Raw genomic sequence first — 19,007 nt, forward strand, 5'->3', positions numbered from 1 at the left:
ATTTCTTAGCTTATGTTTGAATATCAATGAAAGGTAATATAAGAAAGCCACATTACATTGTGACCTTTACATTAGAGTATCATGTCATAGAACATTAAAATAAGTATGTCCGTTACGAGTCACTTCACTGTATGCCTATATTTTGTTTAGAATCTTCGGAATTTATTTATGTGTGGCTTTGCTGAACATGGAAACAAAGCACCTTTGATTATAATATAAATATAATAATCTCTTGCTTCAATAAGTGCAGCAGTTTTTTGCTGATTGCCAATAATATACTGTTAGTTTTTAATTTCGCAACTTATGTTAATTTAATTATATTGTTCTGAATATTTCTGGAATACTCTTGTAATCCAAAGGAAGTGAAAGAGAAAGGACAAAGGGCTGGTGTTAGTATTGAATTATAGAGTTTATGGGCATGGTGTTAGGGGTACTGTAAGGCCTCGAATTAATTGTTGACAGGTCCGTCTTATTGTCGGATGATTGCAGTAGTGACGGTGGTATTTCAAAGAAAGGGTGGTAAAGTATACGTAACTCAAGTATTATGAGGCGCAGTACTATATGTGTAAAAAGATATTGCAGTTAGGTCATTTGGATGTCATTTCTTTGTACGGGCAATTCATATTTATATTTGGTAAGATATTTGAATTTTTCTTTCATCTTTATGATTTTCCAGTATAGAATGCATAAAACTATGACAGTGATTCTGTTTGTTGATTTCTTTTATATCCTCTATATTGTATATAATTTCAGAATTCTTGAAACAACGGATAAAGTGAAATGATTGTTACTGTACAAACTAATCACTCAATCAATCAGATGTTTAGTATATTTGTACTTTATCAATTAATGCAATAACTTCCGATATAAAATACTGCAAGTTTCATTTAATTAATTCGAGGAATATCATAAGTTTTTTTGGAAGTGTTTATATCTGGTAATATTTGTTCTCTCTTTTGCTTTCTTTATTGCATATTTATTATTACAGAATCACTTTACCGTAATTATATATTATGTTTAGTCTGCTTATATGATATGCAATATATCTTTTCTGCATCAGTTTTTTCGATATCATTAAATTTGAATCAGTATTTTAGAATCTCTTATTTCTTTCTTTCGCTCATCTAAGATGTATAGTTCTAATTTTTATTTATAATCAACATACCTAGAAATATTGGCGTTTTACTATGCTTCAAATAATTTCTGTAGAGTGGAATGTATTTTAAAGTAGTTTTGTCAACACTGAGTTGCTGTAATCAAATTTAGTCCATGTAAATAATGTAGTCATTTAATTGATTAGAAGTTCTTTTCAAAGTTTATGCTATGTCATATCATCATGCCAATACTAAGATCGTATTTAAGTTGTAGTAGCATATGGATGTTTAGCTTTTTCTGATAATGTCTGCTGATATCTGGTGATTAAGGGATAGCATAAGAATTTTTCAACTACCCATCCGTCTACTTAATAATTCATTTCAACAAGTGAATTGGTGTTGGTAAAAAAATTTTTTAACTTTCATAGGTTAAAATTCTTTATGAATTTAGTAGGTATTATCTAAAGCATTATTGCAAATCACTTGATGTACTTGTATCGATTTCATTAATTTCCATTTTGTAGTTAGTTTGAATGCAAATATAATTCAGCTTTCGTGAAATCTTTGTGATATTTTAACTTATTATAGAGACTTTTACACGACTATGACTGAGATAAGCATAAAGTGATGATACATGTTTTCTATCGAGACTAAATATCAAATATAGTTTGTGAAATTTTTAAAAATAACTGCTTGTCGTTTGCAATATTTAAAGTATTGAGCGGCGGTCTTTATCACATACGAATGCTTTTGCATTCCTATGAGCAGCTCATTCAAATTTACTGTATGAAATTATCCTCACTGTTATTTTCATCCCATTTTGTCTTAAAATAACATCTAAGTTCTGATGTTCCTCTATATAAGATCTAGATTTGCTACATTTATTTTAATTTCAAAACCAAATCTATCCGTTTTGTTGAAATATTATATTCACTTATAGATTTGACAGTCAAATATTCATTCATTCAGCTAACTATTACAGAAGGACTAGATATGTAGGTGAGGTTCGATTTATTTACTGGTCGACTGTCATTGGTATAGAAATCAATTTGGAATTAAAACTACATCACTCCCATCTTATCAGCAGTCAGTTGCTTTCCTTCTTTTGATGATCGAATTTGCCTTTATTTCTTGTTGTGCAACTAAGAATTTATCATTTAAACTATTGCTAATAAATGTTGAACAAATATATCAATTGCTACTTTGTTTTGGATTCTAATTTTTATTCTTTCAATTATTCGATATTTTCAGATGATTTTTGTTCCACCAAGCACGAATTGGAAAGCATCGCATCACCTTATTGTTCCGCTTTTACATTCGTTTGAAAACACAAGTTTTAATGATTTAAACATTTTGTTGTATTTGCTATATTTTCATTCATTCACTTCATTTGTTCGTGATGCTTTAAAAAAAAAGAAATTTCTAATACATTAAAATAACATGAAACATCTCTCTATTTCCACCGGTTTTATTCTCTTTTTTCTGATTTTCTATCTACAAAAGCTGATTAATATATATTGATTGATTAACTTTGTTTTGCAGTAACTTTTTTCTTAAATTTCAGGTTGAAAATTTTTTAATCGTAGAAAGAGTGTTAACATCAACAGCATGGACGTAATTTTGGATCATTCATTTGGTGGTATCAATAGTTCTATTCCTGGAATCGGCGGGCCGCAATGTGTTAAGGTTTATTTCAGTTGAATTTTTATATTTTCAGTAGAATTTATCTAACGAGCTTCCTTTGAATTTTCGTATTAGTTCGGTCGTCAACTCCACTCTTTTTTTGAAATTCTAATACAACGTTACTTCCATCAAAGTCGATGAACGAGTCTTTCCGAGTTAATTCGATATCATTTGCAAATTCACTGTTATCCTTAGAAAAGAATACGCTGATCGAAGTAATTCAAAAATGCATCACTTTTTTTTTTTTTTTTTTTTCAAAGTGATTTTTTTGAAATTTTCAGTTCTTACCGTTATGGCAAAGAATAGCAGAAACATTTCTACTTGTGCCACTTGCTATTTGCGGGATAATTATTTCATCAAAAAATTTAGAAGTATGATGTATATTAAAAATATAAAAATATTAAATACTCACCATCATCTCAAGATTGAAATTAATTGATGTATATTGGTCACAAAACCGTTAGCATTCATTCAGGGATGATTTTACAATTTTTGTTTTCATTTTTAATAAATTTTTTACAGGGTTGGGACAGCTTGTGTTTGTTTTCCCTCTGTTTTTTTTTTTTCAAAAATATTTTGATAAAACTGCTTCATATTTCCAGTCGTTTGATTTTTCAGCCATTTCTTCTCCCTATTTCTGGAAAAATGCTGTCTTCTATCAACGAGAGCGCTGTAATGTTCGACGACGACAAAAATCTTGTCAGATATTGTGTTCTTGCCTTTTATTGTTTCATTTTTGGTTCTGAAATAGTCTGTAAATTGGTTAGAAGGTACCGTTTCTAATCTTTTACTATTGTTACAATAGTACGATTTAAAATACTGAATTATATCCAAGACAGCTAGTAGTAACTTCATATTTTTCATTATAATGTCTGTCGAGAAATTTGTACGTTTGCAAATAATGTATGTAAGGATGCTTTACTGAGTGTATGTTATACGGCTAGTTTTATGTTTCATGGTAGTTAAAAGATTGTAGTGATGTTAATCCGTTCCACCTGTTATCGATTGAATGAGTAACTAGTAATTTCAGGGTATTTGTATTTATATTAAATCCATGCCATATCGCAACGACAATACAGATATTGATTCTCGCAATAGGCATCACTAATCATAGAATGTATTATCTGTTCCGTTTTCAAATGTACTTATTACCTGGTGCACTGATTGGTATTATACTGCCGTCGATAAATTCTCGTGTCGTGAGTATTTTTATTGAAAATGATATTAAAATATAAAAAACCTTGCACTAACATATCGTTATCTAAATTAAGAATAAGTATAGGACGAAGATTTGTCCTTTTATAACTTTTTTTTTTTTTCCAGTGTGATAAATATGTGCTAAGTACGTTTGATAAAGACTGGATTTATTCAAAAATTTTAAATTCTCGAACAAACATTGAACATTACAATACATAATTTTTGAAAAAATCAGTCTGATCAATTCAGTGGGCACATTTCATAGCGATTAACTGATATGATTTATTTTCTCGAGTTTTATTATTACTATAATTGCATAGAAAACGTTTTCCAGCTTTTTGTTGAAGTACTTATATATTTTATTCAACATGTAGCAATACTCATTGTCCCATTCTTTATAGTTTATGTCAACGGTATGATTTTATCTTTCTTAAAATCGTAAATTTCTAAAATAGACACCGTATTAACGTGTTTTGTGAATTTCACTTTTATGTTCCTTCTGGGAAAATGGGAATTTTTTTCTTTCATTTCTCTACTTCTATTGCAGCAAATAGAAAATTATGAAAATATCATTATTAAAAAAGGGTTGCAACAAGCTTATGACATTTGCTTTCAGGTACTTTCTTACTGGAACCATTTCAAAATTTCGTATGGGCTGTATTAAGTTTCTCTGTCATCCTTTTCTATCATTTTACTATATTACAAATTGTTGGGTTGGTTAGTTTTTTATCAATAGCTTTTATAAGTTTTGGTACAAAGAGAATTTTCATAAATTTATTGAAATACTTGGTTTACATCTTTAATAAATGATGATCATTTTCATTTCTTTAGAAACTTTGCTGAAAGATAGCTAGAGATATTGACATTCCTTCGCTGAAAATTGCTTCATAATATTTTGATGCAGTAATAATAAATGATATACATATGAAATAAGCGATTTTAGATAACGGAAGCAAATATGGGCTGTGTAATATGCCCGGCAATGAGTGATCCATTCTATGGTCGATTCTATCGCTTAGCTACTGTGATTCATCAAGCAATTCTAATCCCTTTAATTACAGAAGTTTTTAGTGTCTGTATCAAATGTGTCACTGATGTTACTCATTTGAATAATGTTATACGGAAATCGAAAAGATTAAGTGGAAGGAAGAAGTAGAGATGAGGGCATATGGATACATATATTTTTTTGAATTATGGATAACAAAGGACAAAGTTTAAAAATACATATAAATTCAAAGCTATAATACTGAATTTTCTGTTTTATATAAATAAACTGATTATTGTATGGGCTGTTTATTGTGTATTGTTGACGTCGAATGTCGTTATTTATTTGATAAAAAGCATTTTTTGAATTAAACAATGTGGTTTAAATTAATATTTTATTATCACTCTAATGTTAAAATCTGATACATTTAGTAAAATGTGTCAAATTATATTTTAACGGTTCAAGCATATACAACAAAAACCATTCTAAATTGTTATGGTGTAGTCGTGAAGAAAGTTTGAAATTATTCAGAAATTAAATCGATAGAATGAATTTGTGTGCTGCATATAGAAAATACAGTTTGTAAAATACATATACTTGTTATCTGTTACTTTCCTCTTGTTTATTTATATGCCATTTGAGGATCATGTGTAAAACACGACATACGGAGGGGCATTGCTTATATTTACTACCCTTTCCAGTATGATTATTGATTATATTGCGAATAATTTTGCTTATGCTGTTTGTTCGAGCGGTCGTATCTTTCAAGTCTTCTCCTTTCAGTGTTCTTGCTTCATTGCATCAGTCATCGAGTGTTGTTATATTTGTAACACAGCAAAAGTTTAGTTTGCTAAGGTACACTATTTACTGATATTTTTGCATAGGGATTAATTGATATCATCCAATAAGCATCATTTCATTACCATTACCATTACTGTGATTAAATTTAGCTGCAAATAATATTCCACTTTCTCTCTACTTTAATTGAAGTGTTTAGTTGTTCCAAAGTACAAAGCCTGAAATAGCTGATTGTTATGAGACAGAAATGTCCTCTGTTTAATATAATTGGTAGTAATCTTTCAATATAACAACTGATAGTAATTTCCTTCGTGTCTTGCTTTCATTTATTTAATCGAATGTTCCATCTTATCAAAAACAACAAGTGGTCGTTCTACGTATAGCAATGCAAGTTGATTTGTAATAGGTGCAGTTTGCGTCTTATCTGGGTCAAAATATCTTTTTATTTATAGGTTTTGTCACAAGTGTGAAGATTATGACTGTATTTGATATTGATATTTCGGTTTTTAATTGTCTGCAAACCATTCGAAATAAGCTGATATGATATTGTGAGATGGATTTCATTTTCCTTTTAATAGCAATTTAATGGATGCCTACCTGTCCCTGCATAAATCTGTATAAATGCCTATATAAATCTCATATCCTAGGCTCTTTTGGTTTTGCTGACTAACGAAGAATGATGATTCTAGAAAATATGGTTGGTTTTATAGATAAGTCTTAAGCTGTCAATTTTAGATGTAAAGGAAATTAAAAAATAATCTAACACTTGTTTTACTTTATCCTGTGAAATATCCCGTACTCTTCCATGTGTTTGTAGAAGTTTAATGCTTCAGAAGCTGGCACTTTTATTGACGATAGCTGAAGTTATCCACAAAGAAAGAAGGATTAATAATGAGGGATATATATATATGTAAATTATTCAAAAATAGAGTTATCAAATCCTAAATCTCATTTTTATTGAATAGACTAATGAGGAGTTTTTTCGCATCGGTAATATGTTTATAGTGATATGATCAAGTATGATAAAATTTAATTATACCAACCGCTCGATCCATTTACTTATACTTATATCTTTCTGAATTATCTAATAACTAATGAACTAATTTTGAAGCTTGACATTTGTTATTGATTTTTGTTTCCTGCGATAACGAATGATTTACTCCGAAGAAAATTATCATTTTGTTCAGGATTGGCTAATTCATTCTTTCTTTTTTCTTTTTTTTTTTGTATGGCTATAATGTGCACGACAATGCATTATTTGCTATTAATGATCGTTGTAATGTTATATCCAATATCTACGGAGCAGTGAGTTTCATTTTTATCTATTGGATATCACATTCATTATATTTATCTTACTAAACACTTAACAGTATGCTATGGTAAATTATGATACAGAACATGTTTTTTTTTTTATTTAAATTTTTAATTAAATAATATCTATCACATCTTAATATATTCTATCATTTGATCTTGGAAATACTCTTAATCTACTAATCTAGTGAAATAAGAACTCCATTATATTGTATTATTCAGTCATCGCCGTATGGGTTAGGAGGTATGTGTAGCATAAACTGATGAGAATGTCCCAATAGTTGTTGTCTTACTGTTTGAGGATATGTAACGGAAATTGACGGGATGCTTTTATTACTTTTCCTTATTGTATTACAACTATTATTATGGATATTTTTTATAAAAGGTGAACAGGAATAGATTGAAAACGAATTTGCGCTGCTTAAGTGGTGTTTAAATGTTATGGGATTCGAAGCAGGACGGTATTAATCGTGGGTTTCGATGCTCAATTAAATTGTATTCTGAAAAAAATGAGATAGAATATCTTGTAAGAATGTAGTTGAAAAGATGTAGCAGATATATTGCAAGCTAATTGTAGAGGAAGTGATACCACGATGTCGGTGGAAGAAGCATTCAAAAAATACCAAGTTGTGCCGGATGTTATATCAATGGTTCCTACCAAACTGATCAATGTCGATTATAGTGGTGGTGTTAAGGTAAATTCTTAAGTAATATACAGTATATGAATGCAGATATGATTGAATATATGTTCAAAATCAGCTGATCACACTACATTAATTGTCTGTCTTTTTGACCTATAACAAGCAGTAGAAAGGTATTTCAAAAACTCTTTCAGCGAAATTCAAAAAGACTCGACTGTAAGCGCTATAGTAAGTTTGATTAGAACACGCTTTTACATTTGTCATAAATCGTTTCATTTTTTATGATGCAAATTATTTCTTGAAAATAAAGAATAATAGTATTATAAAACAGGAAAAATAAATAAAGAATAATAGTTTGGGAAAAGATTTAAAAAATAAAGAGTAATGGTTTAAAAATAACTAATAGTTTGGAAAATATTTAGGTGAATCTGGGTAATGAACTTACGCCAACACAGGTGAAAGATGAGCCAAAAGTATCATGGGATGCGGAAGCTAAAAGCTTATACACACTCGTTATGACTGGTACTGAGTTATTTAAACTGCTGTTAAATGTAACTGTTGGAAATTAAGCTGTTAATTAAAACCGAAATTTTTAGATCCAGATGCACCATCTCGACAAAACCCTAAATTCAGAGAATGGCACCACTGGTATGTAATTACCTTCATATTGATTTTTATGATCTAACCTTTCCAAATTTTATTCGCAATACTAAAAAGATGTTTTGGACATAAATCCATAATCATAGGTTGGTAGCCAATATTCCTGGGCAGGACGTTAGCAAAGGTGATGTGTTTTCCGAGTATATTGGATCGGGTCCACCAAAAGGCACAGGTAAATAATGATAATATTATATTTCCATGAAATATGATTAATTGCTGGAATTAAATGTCTTTCCTAGCAAATAATTACAGATGTGTTGAATCTCTTAATTGAACGCTATGTTAATATCGGTTTCATTTTTAGGACTTCACCGCTATGTATTCTTGGTTTACAAACAACCGGAGAAAATCGTGGATGTCCAACATGGGCATCTTACTAACAGATCAGGAAAAAATCGCGCAAATTTCAAAATTGCCAAATTTGCAGAAAAACACAAGTTGGGAAATCCAATTGCTGGAAACTTCTACCAGGTTAAACCCAAATTTGATTCAGTGCATATAATTTATCAAGTTCTAAGACATTTTAAGCACAAGAAAATAGTATTATAATCAGAAGTGGAAGGAGTATTTTGTTTGGATTTCAGGCTCAGTACGACAATTATGTAGCCAAACTGTATGAACAATTGAGCGATTGATAGTTTTAATTTGTTTTCACAACATTTAAATGATGTCATTTTTTCTTTATAGTTATTTCGCTAATTCCGATCCAATGAAAAATAAATATTTTTTACCATGTTTGTTACAAACAAGCAAGTTCAGTTGTAGCTGGTACTTCACAAATATGTTTCATTGTTTTCGAGTATTTAGCTTAAGCTATTTTGCTACTTCTTTTCCTCCGATAGAGCTAAATCTTATTCTAGGAATAGATACGCTCTATTCCTAGAATAAGATTTAGAAGCTTAGTGATAAATATAAAATCATAGTCGACCAAAAGGACCATCTGGATTTTTAACTCCAAATATTTCATCCTCTTGAATGGCTCCTCGTATGGAACCATTGGAAGAATGGAAGGGAATGGGTTAAGTCTTCCTAACTTCACTCTATAAATAATTAGAGGAACGATGAGTTATTATTTACAAATAACTGAGAGTCTGTACGGTTAAAAGAATTTTGAGCTGCAATTTACTCCTCAGTTCCTACACGGAACATTGCTCAAATAATGGTTTGGTGGACTCTAAAACGATGTCAGAAAACGATGTTTTCTGACATTAACGATCTAAAACGATGTTTGTTGTTGTTCAGGGTACGCGCCTAAGAAGGGTGCGTGTACGTGAGTTTAGTTAGGTGTGTGTATGGGTATGCGTGGTTAATGGACACGTATATGTAGTTAGGAAATATGTGAATGTGGGGAAAATAAAGCGGCGAGTTATATCAGGATTTATTCGCCCATTTCAGTAAGCGATGACGCTGCAACGATTCTGTACGGTTGGATCACAGTTACATCGCCTTAAACTTGTTCGCACATATAATTCCACCAGTGCAATATTACGATACTGTAGTAGTAAGAGTACAACATCAGACGATGATAAGCTAAGAGCGTTACCTCAAGGGTTACAGAAATTGGTTCGTTGATGTTTGCTTTTTATTTTATCATTTTGTAATGCACACAAATTGTGTGTATAGAGTTGTTACACTTATATATTACTTGATTAGCCATATAATTGCAAATTATGTGATTTTTTTTTATTTCATGTTGACTATTTAATTACAGTAAATATTTTCGAAATTGGATAGTATTTTTAATTTCAGTTTTCATTTTGTTTGAATACGTTGTTTTAACTGTCGATAGCGAGAAAAATTATCAGTTTTATTTTTGACTGTAATTACTACATAAAAGTTATCTTAACGCTGTCATCCTTCCTAGTCTGCAACTTTCTGTCTGTCCTAGGTTTAGCTTAAGGTGATGGTCCTCATTTGTATTTAATGATTGCAGGCTAAAATAAAAGTCGAGGACTGGCATCACATTAATCCTGGTCCTCCCACGACTCACGATGATATACCAATTCCCTTCAAAAAATTTGAGGAGGCGAAGAAAGATTTCATGCCGACCTTCAATTTGTATTTCTATGGCTCTTTAATACTTTTTGCTGTAACCTTCTATTGGGTAAGTTTATCTTAAACTTGTTTCTTTGCATCTTTTAACATTCTATATTATGGTATTGTAAAAGATTTTTATGAGACGACCATCATTTACCAACCAGATAGGTAATAGTTGTTGCCAAATAGGTAATTGTAAAAGTATCCGAATATTATGGAGTTCTATTAAGAGTAATTTTAGGTGTTTTTTATTGAAGACATTTGGCCATATAATGCACGAGCACCAGTGAAATCATATCGAGAACGGCATAAGCATAAAAAGCTTCCGGAGTCGCCAAATGATGATAGTTCAGGTGGCGGCAAAACGTTAGCAGGCGCCGCTGTGGCTGGAGCAGCATTGGCTATTGATAGTAGCGAAAAGGTCACAAATTAGTCTGCTTCCCACTTTTTAATCGCTTTTTTAAAACTAGTTCCATTACCGTTATATTTAAACCTCTACTGATTGCTCATTTCTTTTAAATTAGTATATTTTTTTTGTCTTAGCTTTAGCCTTGCTTATACTATTGTGTTTTTTGTCTCACACAATCACCTTTAAACAACGAAGAGCACTAAAAAGCTGTATCTCGTCAAATACCTAAATCGGGTGTCCTTTCTAAATGTTAGTTGAAAATATTGTTCAACCTATCACTTTTACTACTCGAGTTTTCTCATTCATAACTTAAAACTGACTATAAAAACACTTATCCCTCAACAGTTTTGTAGTTGAATAATTTTTTGTTGCGCGACTTCATCTATTTCGAATGGCGTTTATAATTTCATTATATTCTTTCTACCTGCGGTTTGAAATTCAGTTCAGTTCCATGTACAGTTGCAGCCATATATTTCCTCTGCTTCTCCCAATTTTGCGTCTTTTTAATTAATCATGTTGTTTTCTTTAACTCTGGGTAGCTAAGAATTGCTGAATAATTGTCGATAAAATTTTGAATGTGGTTTATTGTAATTGCATTGGTATTTTCCATGAAAGGCGTGACATGATTTTGGGCGGAATCAAGTGACCAAAGTATATTTTGATTTTATTCGTAGAATTAAAAAATTTGTTGAATCTTGGCAGCAACGATAACAGAATAATATTTGAAAATAATGCAGTCTTTAAACTTACTCGTGATTATCGATACAATCTTTGTTAAGTACATTTTCTGGGTTTAATTCATAAATGAAATTGGCATGGTCTGCTCATAAAAAAAATAAAATGTGACGTGGAAACATAAAGTAATTAGGATTCTTTTAGGAAGTAATAAAAGCAAACGCTGGTACTGAGGAAGATGTGAAGGTTGACATTTCTGCGGACTCTTCCATATCTTCAATCAAGGGGAAAAAAGCAGTGGTCAATGAGGATTCTATAGTGCCAGAGGAAACAAGTCCAGTGAGACCGGAAAAAGGGACTGTAGTGGACTCGAAAAAATTGCCAGAAGAAATACCTTATTTGCTAATAGGCTCCGGCGCAGCCTCGTATTACGCAGCTTTGGCAATCAGGGCTCGGGATCCAGATGCCAAAGTGCTGATGATAGGCGATGAAAAACACTTACCATACAATCGACCTCCGTTATCGAAGGAGTTGTGGTGGTATGGTGAAGACCAGGTTAGTGTAGAATTATTTTTGGGCATGGGTCCGTAACTGCTGCATCTGTTGATGATTGGGATACGTTGATATGTCATTCTGGAATATTTAAGGAAATTGTGGGTTTTTTTTTTTTTTTTAGGTGGCTGAGACTCTGGAATATAGAGGTTACAGTGGAAAGAAGCGGGATGTATATTTTGAAGCGCCAGGATTTTTCATACTGCCGGGTGAAATTGAGTCGGCTGAACATGGTGGTGTATCGTTAGTCAGTGGACACCGTGTTGTTAAACTTGACTTGACAACACAAACAGCTTATCTGGATGATGGACGTTCATTGAAATACCAAAAGTGTCTTATAGCTACAGGTGAAAGTTTAAATTTATTAACTATAAATTTTTTTTCGGTCGTTAATTTCTCGTGTTTTGTCTTGTTGTAAGGAAACTTTATTATGACTACTTGTTGATGGTTATTCATTCGCAAAAAAAGTCACAGATTTATTCATTTTTTTGCATCTAGAGGACTTATATCACATTTTACTAAAGAACATTTCAGGAGGATATCCAAAATCGTTGCCAGCAATTGAAAATGCTAGCGAGGAAGTAAAACGAAGAGTAATGTTCTTCCGAACGGTTTGTTTCCGTTTCGTATGTTTTTTTGTCATTTAGAATTGCGTATATCTTTAAATTTGTCATTTACAGATTGACGATTTCCGCAAATTGGATGAAATAGTACGAAAAAGTAAATCTATAACGATTATTGGCGGTAGTTTCTTGGGTTCAGAGTTAGCAAACTCATTGAATCGACGCTTTGGAGAGCAAGGGTTGCAAATTTGTCAGGTAACTTTTGATATTAAATATCAAAAATACGCTGAAGTTGCGAAGTTTTGCGAAAAATAAAAAGCATTCATGAGAGTATTCTTCTTCTTCTTGCTTTCCATATCTATTTTATTTCAACATATAACCGTGACTTATTATATACTAACTCGAATTCTGACCAAAATACCTTATGATTATGAAAATCGAGTCTAATCATGTGCAGATTTTCAAAGATGTAACTGTATAGTCAGAAGAAGCGCAATATGAAACATAATTTGTAGTTATTATTTTTTTAGTGCATTGTACACTTGGGCTCTTTACAACCACTTCTTTCATTTTAGATATTCCGAGAAAAAGGCAATGTTGCTGAGATCTTACCGCAGTTTTTGAGCAAATATATAACCAGCGAGCTACGTAAAAGTGGTATTAATGTTATGCCTGAGAAGGAACTTAAGCGTGTAACAATTGATGAAAGTGGTAAACTTCGCTTGCAGCTAGCAACAGGAGGTATTACGATTTTATAAAGAGTTTAATGGTCAAAAAGCATATATAACTTAGGATTTTATTAAGTTTATAGTACTATAACACATATTACACTTATTATTGCTGATTATGGTCAGTAAGGAATTGACTTTGCTTTACAGAAACTATAAGCACGGATCACATCATTATGGCAGTAGGCATATGCGCAAATACGGATTTGGCAAAATCATGCGGTTTGGAAATTGATCCCGTAAGGTTTTTTTTTTTTCAGTACTTTTATTTTTGAAATAGGAGTACTTTTTTTATTTCTAAGTAGTAAAGGCTTAATAGCAGTTTCTGTGAATATTATTATTATTATCTTTCTTAATTTTATTAATTCCACAACAGATGAATGGGGGTTATGTAGTTGATGCCGAACTGCGTGCTCGGTCAAATGTTTGGGTTGCTGGCGATGCAAGTAGCTTTTATGATGTTAAACTTGGTCGAAGAAGAATGGAACATTGGGAACATGCACAAATAACCGGACGTCTTGCTGGTGAAAACATGACCGGAGGTATTATTGTGTTTTCGTGCAACCTTTCATACTTTGTACCGTTTTCATCTCAGGATTAAATTTGGAAGTAGTTCTATAAACTTCCCTGTTAAATAACTTTTGTTTTTCATATGCTATGAATTTATTTCAGCGAACAGAGCATATTGGCACCAATCTTCTTATTATTCCATCTTAGCACCAAGTGTTCATTTGGAAGCAGTTGGTAGGACTGATTCAGGATTGAAAACAGTGTCAGTTTTGGCAGATACTAAGGTGAAACAACTACTTCCACTCTTACTTTTCATTTTATTAATATCTAAATTTAAATAAGAGTCGTTTTTAAACTTTATTAATCTTTTTTCTTACATATTGTATCAGAAGCGAAACTCTTACTTTTTTTAACAATACTCTTACTTTTTAACAATATTAAATTGTTAGGCTGATGAAGTCGAAAAAGGAGTTGTTTTTTATCTTGATGGCAAAGTTATCGTGGGTGTATTATTGCTAAACGTTTCTGGTCCAGGTATTGAGGTCGCAAGACGGCTTATTGCAGATGGACGTGAACATGACAGTTTCAAAGAAGTAAGTTATTTATAGAAATTTTGCAAATGCAGAAGTTCAATTTAAATAGGAATTAGTTTCCGTTCAACTGCATTTGAAGCGGACTCTCTGACAGAGATCCATATTCTTAAGTTTCAAATATGTTTCGATTTTCTACATGTCAGTTTCAACCCTCTAGTTTTGTTTCATTAATTTTTTTTTTTAATTTCTCTTAGCTCTTATTTCAGTATATATTGACTTTAGTTCTTAGATTTCAGACATATGCTTTAGTTGTAAGTCAATTTTATTTAATGACTAAACGAAATGGAAACTGTCAGAAATGCAACTTCAATTTATACCAATTGTCGATAGATAAATAAATATATAGACATATAGGAATTTTTGTATTTAGCTTGCGAAACTGTTCAATCTACACAAAAGCAAAGCGGATGATGAACAAGAGGGATAATCGTACTAATGGGTTATGCTATTTGATTTGCACGCAAGCTCATATTTATTTCAACTAATTTTTGTATCATTTTGCTGCTACATTCATAATTATGTCTTTTATTTTGGCAGATTTAAATTGTTCATTGGCGTTTGTATAGATAAGATTTATGCCTATTTTATTTGCCTCGTGATCATTTGTTCATATTCTCATTTGATTGCCAGACATTGAAGGAGCTTCACGCAGTTTACGCTAAGAATTTCGAAACTTGTTATATGGTATAAGCTTTACCAATAATAAATTTAGCATCTGATAATATCTAATCGTTTGTTCTACTACGGGTTACTCCTTGTTGATAAAATAAAATGTTGTACAAGGATGCCATTGCTATTTCAGCTTTTATATTATGTTTTTTATAAATCGATTATAAGTTGATAATATGTTGTATTTTTATTTAATACAGCATTTGTTATTTATGTCGATATATTTGTTGTTTTATGAGTTTATAACCTTAATGTAACCTAAATGTTATCCTATGAGATCATAGCATAAACTAAATATACATCATTGAAATTATCTTTTCTTCACAGAGGATATATCCTTTATCTCATGTCATGCTTTTCACATATTATAACAAATATTACATTATCTTTTGACTGGTGATCAGCTTCAATCATCTTTTCCAAATTTAATAGTGGGAAAATATCCATATAGCCATCTAATGTAATATGCAACATAATATATCTTGAATTTTTTTAAGACAAAAAAAAGATTGAAGTATGTCATGTTGCATATTAAAGCGAGATCAAGCAGAGTTGAGTATATCAATGATGTAATTTATTGGTAATCTCTTCGTATAAGTGCAGGAAATAATAAAACTCGAGGAATAGATATTATATTAGAATACTTAGATTATATAAAAAGTGTTACATTAGTATACTTAGGAGAAAAAGTGTGATCGATAGCAAAATTCGGGACTGTTATCCGTATAGGATTGATTATCATTTACTTTTGTCTTTCGGATATACATCTAAGAAGTCTTTGTATCTTTCATCGACCATAAACGACTGATGATAGGAGGCGGGATGTGTGTATTAATTTGTTTGTTCCATGGAAATTGCTTTGAGAGGCCTGAAAGTCTGCTATATTCATGTAAGTGCAGGAAATAACAAAACTCTGGCAATGATGAGAGGAGTAGTTATGTTCGGGGAAAAAAGTGCGAAAAGCAGTCATTTTGACGGCAGTTATTGAATATTGTGTCAGTTGTAAATTAATGATGATGATGACGGTGATGATGATAGCGATAATGATGAAAGTAATGATGATGATGGCGGTGATGATTGTGTTTGATAATTTGGGTGATTTTTATTGGTTGATTGATGTGATTGTGGCAATGGCATCTTCTATTCCTATTATTTTTGTATAAAATGTTGTATTGCTTGGTTGTCTTCCAATATGTCTGCAAAGTTTTTGGGGACATCCATTAAGCGACACAATGGCGCTTTAAACTATCATCAATTCAATATTTACAATTGGAAAAATTATCATTTTATCCTGTGTTCCTTATTTCATTTTGAACTTTTTCGCCTTTTCTTTATTTCATCTTATTCATATCAGTTGATTATTCAAACTCAGAATAATCTGTTTTATTCAGGTTTCCCTTTTATTAGTCTAAAAATTAAATAACAACTGATCAGTTTCAACATTTCATCATATTTTTCATTCTATTCACAATATTATTTTAATAAAAAGTAAGAAAAAATAAACTTATTCATTCATTTATTCCCTCATTTTCCAGCTTCTTTGTCATTTTGAGAATATTTTTAGATAGAAATATTTTTAGAATAAGGAGAGAATAAATGCGATTAATAAGTACTTCTCGGTACACTGATTGCCAGTATTAGCTGAGAGGATATTTTGGTCAACAAACTAATAGTGCTTTTTTTCTATTTTCAGATTGTTATGATAAAGCAATAATGAAAGCAGAGCTTATAGTTAAATTTACAACTCATAAATGAATTAAATGATGGGTAGGTAAGTAATAAAAACATAAAATGTTATGTGAAATACATTCATTTTTTTCTTTTCCGCATTTCACACCATAAATCAGTTGATTAACAGCGCTTCTAGCAGCATAATACATACGATGTTTTGAATTCGATGATAGATATAAAGATGTTAGATGAATTCCTTCCAATTAAATTGGCTTGAAGTCGAATTAATTCTTAGTCGTTTTATAAAATGGAGATGTATGTAATGAAACGATATGCCGAAATGTTGAATGGTGTGATGCATCATGCTGTATGCTTTGTTCAGTGCAGATGATTTGCTTCTTCCAGTGCACCACGGTCTTGCTGTATCTTACCTGAGAATTCCTACCCGAGAAGCTGAACCAGAGGAAGACGATGAAAGGAGAATCGCTTCCATTTTGCTGCTACTACCCTCATTGTATGTGTATATGTAGTAGTAAAGATGGTACAGGGCGGGTATGTCCTTCCTATAGTTTAGGTGTGGTTGCTAAACTGAATGTCTTCCAGATTTTGCTTCCTTTCTCTCTCTCCCTCTTTCAAAGCATTCCTTTGCTCTTGCTCATCCATCTTCCAAAGTAAAACTTTCACGTGTTCAACTGATGAATTATTGGAACGCTAACCGATTCATTACACTTCCTCATCCAATTACACACACACACACACACACACATAGACATCTCCGCAGAAATGATGAAAGGTAGTATTGTTCGTTATTCGGTAGTGGTTATGTTACATTTGATGGACAGAATGGATAGCAGGGCAGAGGGTTCCATCTGTTTAAATCATCGATCCCTGTTCTATCTAGTCATCATTAGCTGTAAGGGTGAAATGATGATAGCTAGTGCGATCGGGTCGGGTATAGATTAAATCGATGCTTTTATCATTCTTATTGTATTTGTATGTTTTAAATTTGCTATGTTTCTATTGTATGCATGATATCGTCCGGAAATGGATTTTTATTTTCAAACAGTTACATGATATATTGTAGTCTTCATTTATATTCTCTTTATTGTACAGCACAAGGATGTTTTAACAAAGTTATCACGTTAATTTATATTCATCCCTAGGTAAAATTTGATGCAGTCATTGCTCGGTAAGAAGAAAACAGCCAAGATGGACGGCATGAATAATATTGTGGAAATACTGTGGAAAATTTTATAATTTTAGCATTACATTTATATTCGTCTTATTTATCAAGCGAGATCTTTCTTATTCATCTAAAACAAAATGAAAAACAAATAAAATATTTTGGGAGCGAAAAAGAGAGGGAGAAAAAAAAAATTCAGATTAACATAGTCATAAATTCACTACGAACAATGGTGGTATGCAGGTATTTCTTTAATTAGTGAGGGTCAAAGGTTATCAGGACGCGTGCCATGATGCAATCGTCAGTTTCTGCACAACTTATTGCAATTATCCTCATATATTAATATGGAAGAAAAAAGAAAGTGTAGTAAGATCTTAGGCAAATAAGCATGCAGAAAATTGGTCACTTATATGTCTTTCCTCTGACCATTTTACCATGAAGTGGACACACTGATTGTCACACTTACTCATCAATTGCTTATAATTATGCTTTCTTCATAATGTTTGCTCATGTTTCATAATGTTGTCATGATAAATATGTTTGTTACTATGGATACAAGATGTCAGAATAAGCACCTGTCTTCAATTTATCCATCTAATCGGTCATGTGATGCTTAAATAGCATACTCAGTGTTACATTCTGTCTCAGTCCTATTCGCAGACCGATGACGTTATTCATGTTTCTTCAGGGAAAGAATTAACTGAACGAATTTAGCTGAAAGATCAGCGACGTTTTTTAGTAGCCAATTATTCACGATATTAAGTTACTCATTAGTTATGTGGACAGTAATTAATTCTTTAGATTAGTTATCGAAATATTCGTAATTTCTGGGTTAGTTTTGATTGTATTTTTTAACATGTATATTTCCATTCGTATATTTTCGTACTTTTCTTGCAATTCTTATTGTATAAATAACTTGTTCAGTAAATCTAATGCCGGAATGGATTATCATTGAATATTACGATTCATGTCGAGCATCTAGTCGTATTGATAACGGATATTGTGTTAACATGTTTGTTCTTTTTGGGCATTTTGCAAACGAATGAAA

The 19,007-nt window shown here is 31.5% G+C and overlaps 3 protein-coding genes across 5 annotated transcripts; all 3 read left to right on the forward strand.

Annotated features, from left to right (window-relative positions):
* Positions 1-2,702: 2,702 nt before the first annotated feature.
* Bm2612 (conserved hypothetical protein,hypothetical protein) lies at positions 2,703-5,130 on the forward strand (the record flags this gene model as incomplete). 2 transcript variants are annotated; one of them, XM_043076670.1, is made up of 7 exons in its annotated part: positions 2,703-2,780; positions 3,059-3,148; positions 3,396-3,547; positions 3,808-3,976; positions 4,309-4,387; positions 4,591-4,691; positions 4,918-5,130. In XM_043076670.1, the coding sequence occupies 7 exons, from the start codon at positions 2,703-2,705 to the stop codon at positions 5,128-5,130; spliced, it is 882 nt and encodes a 293-aa protein (XP_042932604.1). The 2 variants fall into 2 exon arrangements, with proteins under 2 accessions (XP_042932604.1, XP_042932605.1); XM_043076671.1 differs by having other exon boundaries at positions 4,591-4,687; positions 4,918-4,921.
* Positions 5,131-5,695: 565 nt separating this feature from the next.
* On the forward strand, positions 5,696-9,004 carry Bm3952 (OV-16 antigen precursor, putative; the record flags this gene model as incomplete). Of its 2 annotated transcripts, XM_001899627.2 has the most annotated exons (7): positions 5,696-5,814; positions 7,646-7,763; positions 8,132-8,231; positions 8,306-8,357; positions 8,456-8,541; positions 8,674-8,840; positions 8,954-9,004. In XM_001899627.2, 7 exons carry the CDS (start codon positions 5,696-5,698, stop codon positions 9,002-9,004), a joined length of 693 nt encoding a protein of 230 aa, XP_001899662.2. The 2 variants fall into 2 exon arrangements, with proteins under 2 accessions (XP_001899662.2, XP_042932606.1); XM_043076672.1 differs by lacking the exon at positions 5,696-5,814 and having other exon boundaries at positions 7,662-7,763.
* Positions 9,005-9,770: 766 nt separating this feature from the next.
* Bma-wah-1 (Pyridine nucleotide-disulfide oxidoreductase family protein) lies at positions 9,771-14,863 on the forward strand (the record flags this gene model as incomplete). The annotated part of the gene is made up of 13 exons (XM_001899628.1): positions 9,771-9,932; positions 10,303-10,473; positions 10,648-10,827; positions 11,695-12,045; positions 12,167-12,389; positions 12,577-12,653; positions 12,723-12,860; positions 13,181-13,346; positions 13,484-13,572; positions 13,710-13,875; positions 14,006-14,127; positions 14,293-14,436; positions 14,807-14,863. The coding sequence occupies 13 exons, from the start codon at positions 9,771-9,773 to the stop codon at positions 14,861-14,863; spliced, it is 2,046 nt and encodes a 681-aa protein (XP_001899663.1).
* Between the last annotated feature and the right edge of the window lie 4,144 nt (positions 14,864-19,007).

This window comes from Brugia malayi, assembly GCF_000002995.4.
Source record: "Brugia malayi strain FR3 genome assembly, contig: Bm_v4_Chr1_scaffold_001, whole genome shotgun sequence".
Lineage (NCBI taxonomy): Eukaryota > Metazoa > Nematoda > Chromadorea > Rhabditida > Onchocercidae > Brugia > Brugia malayi.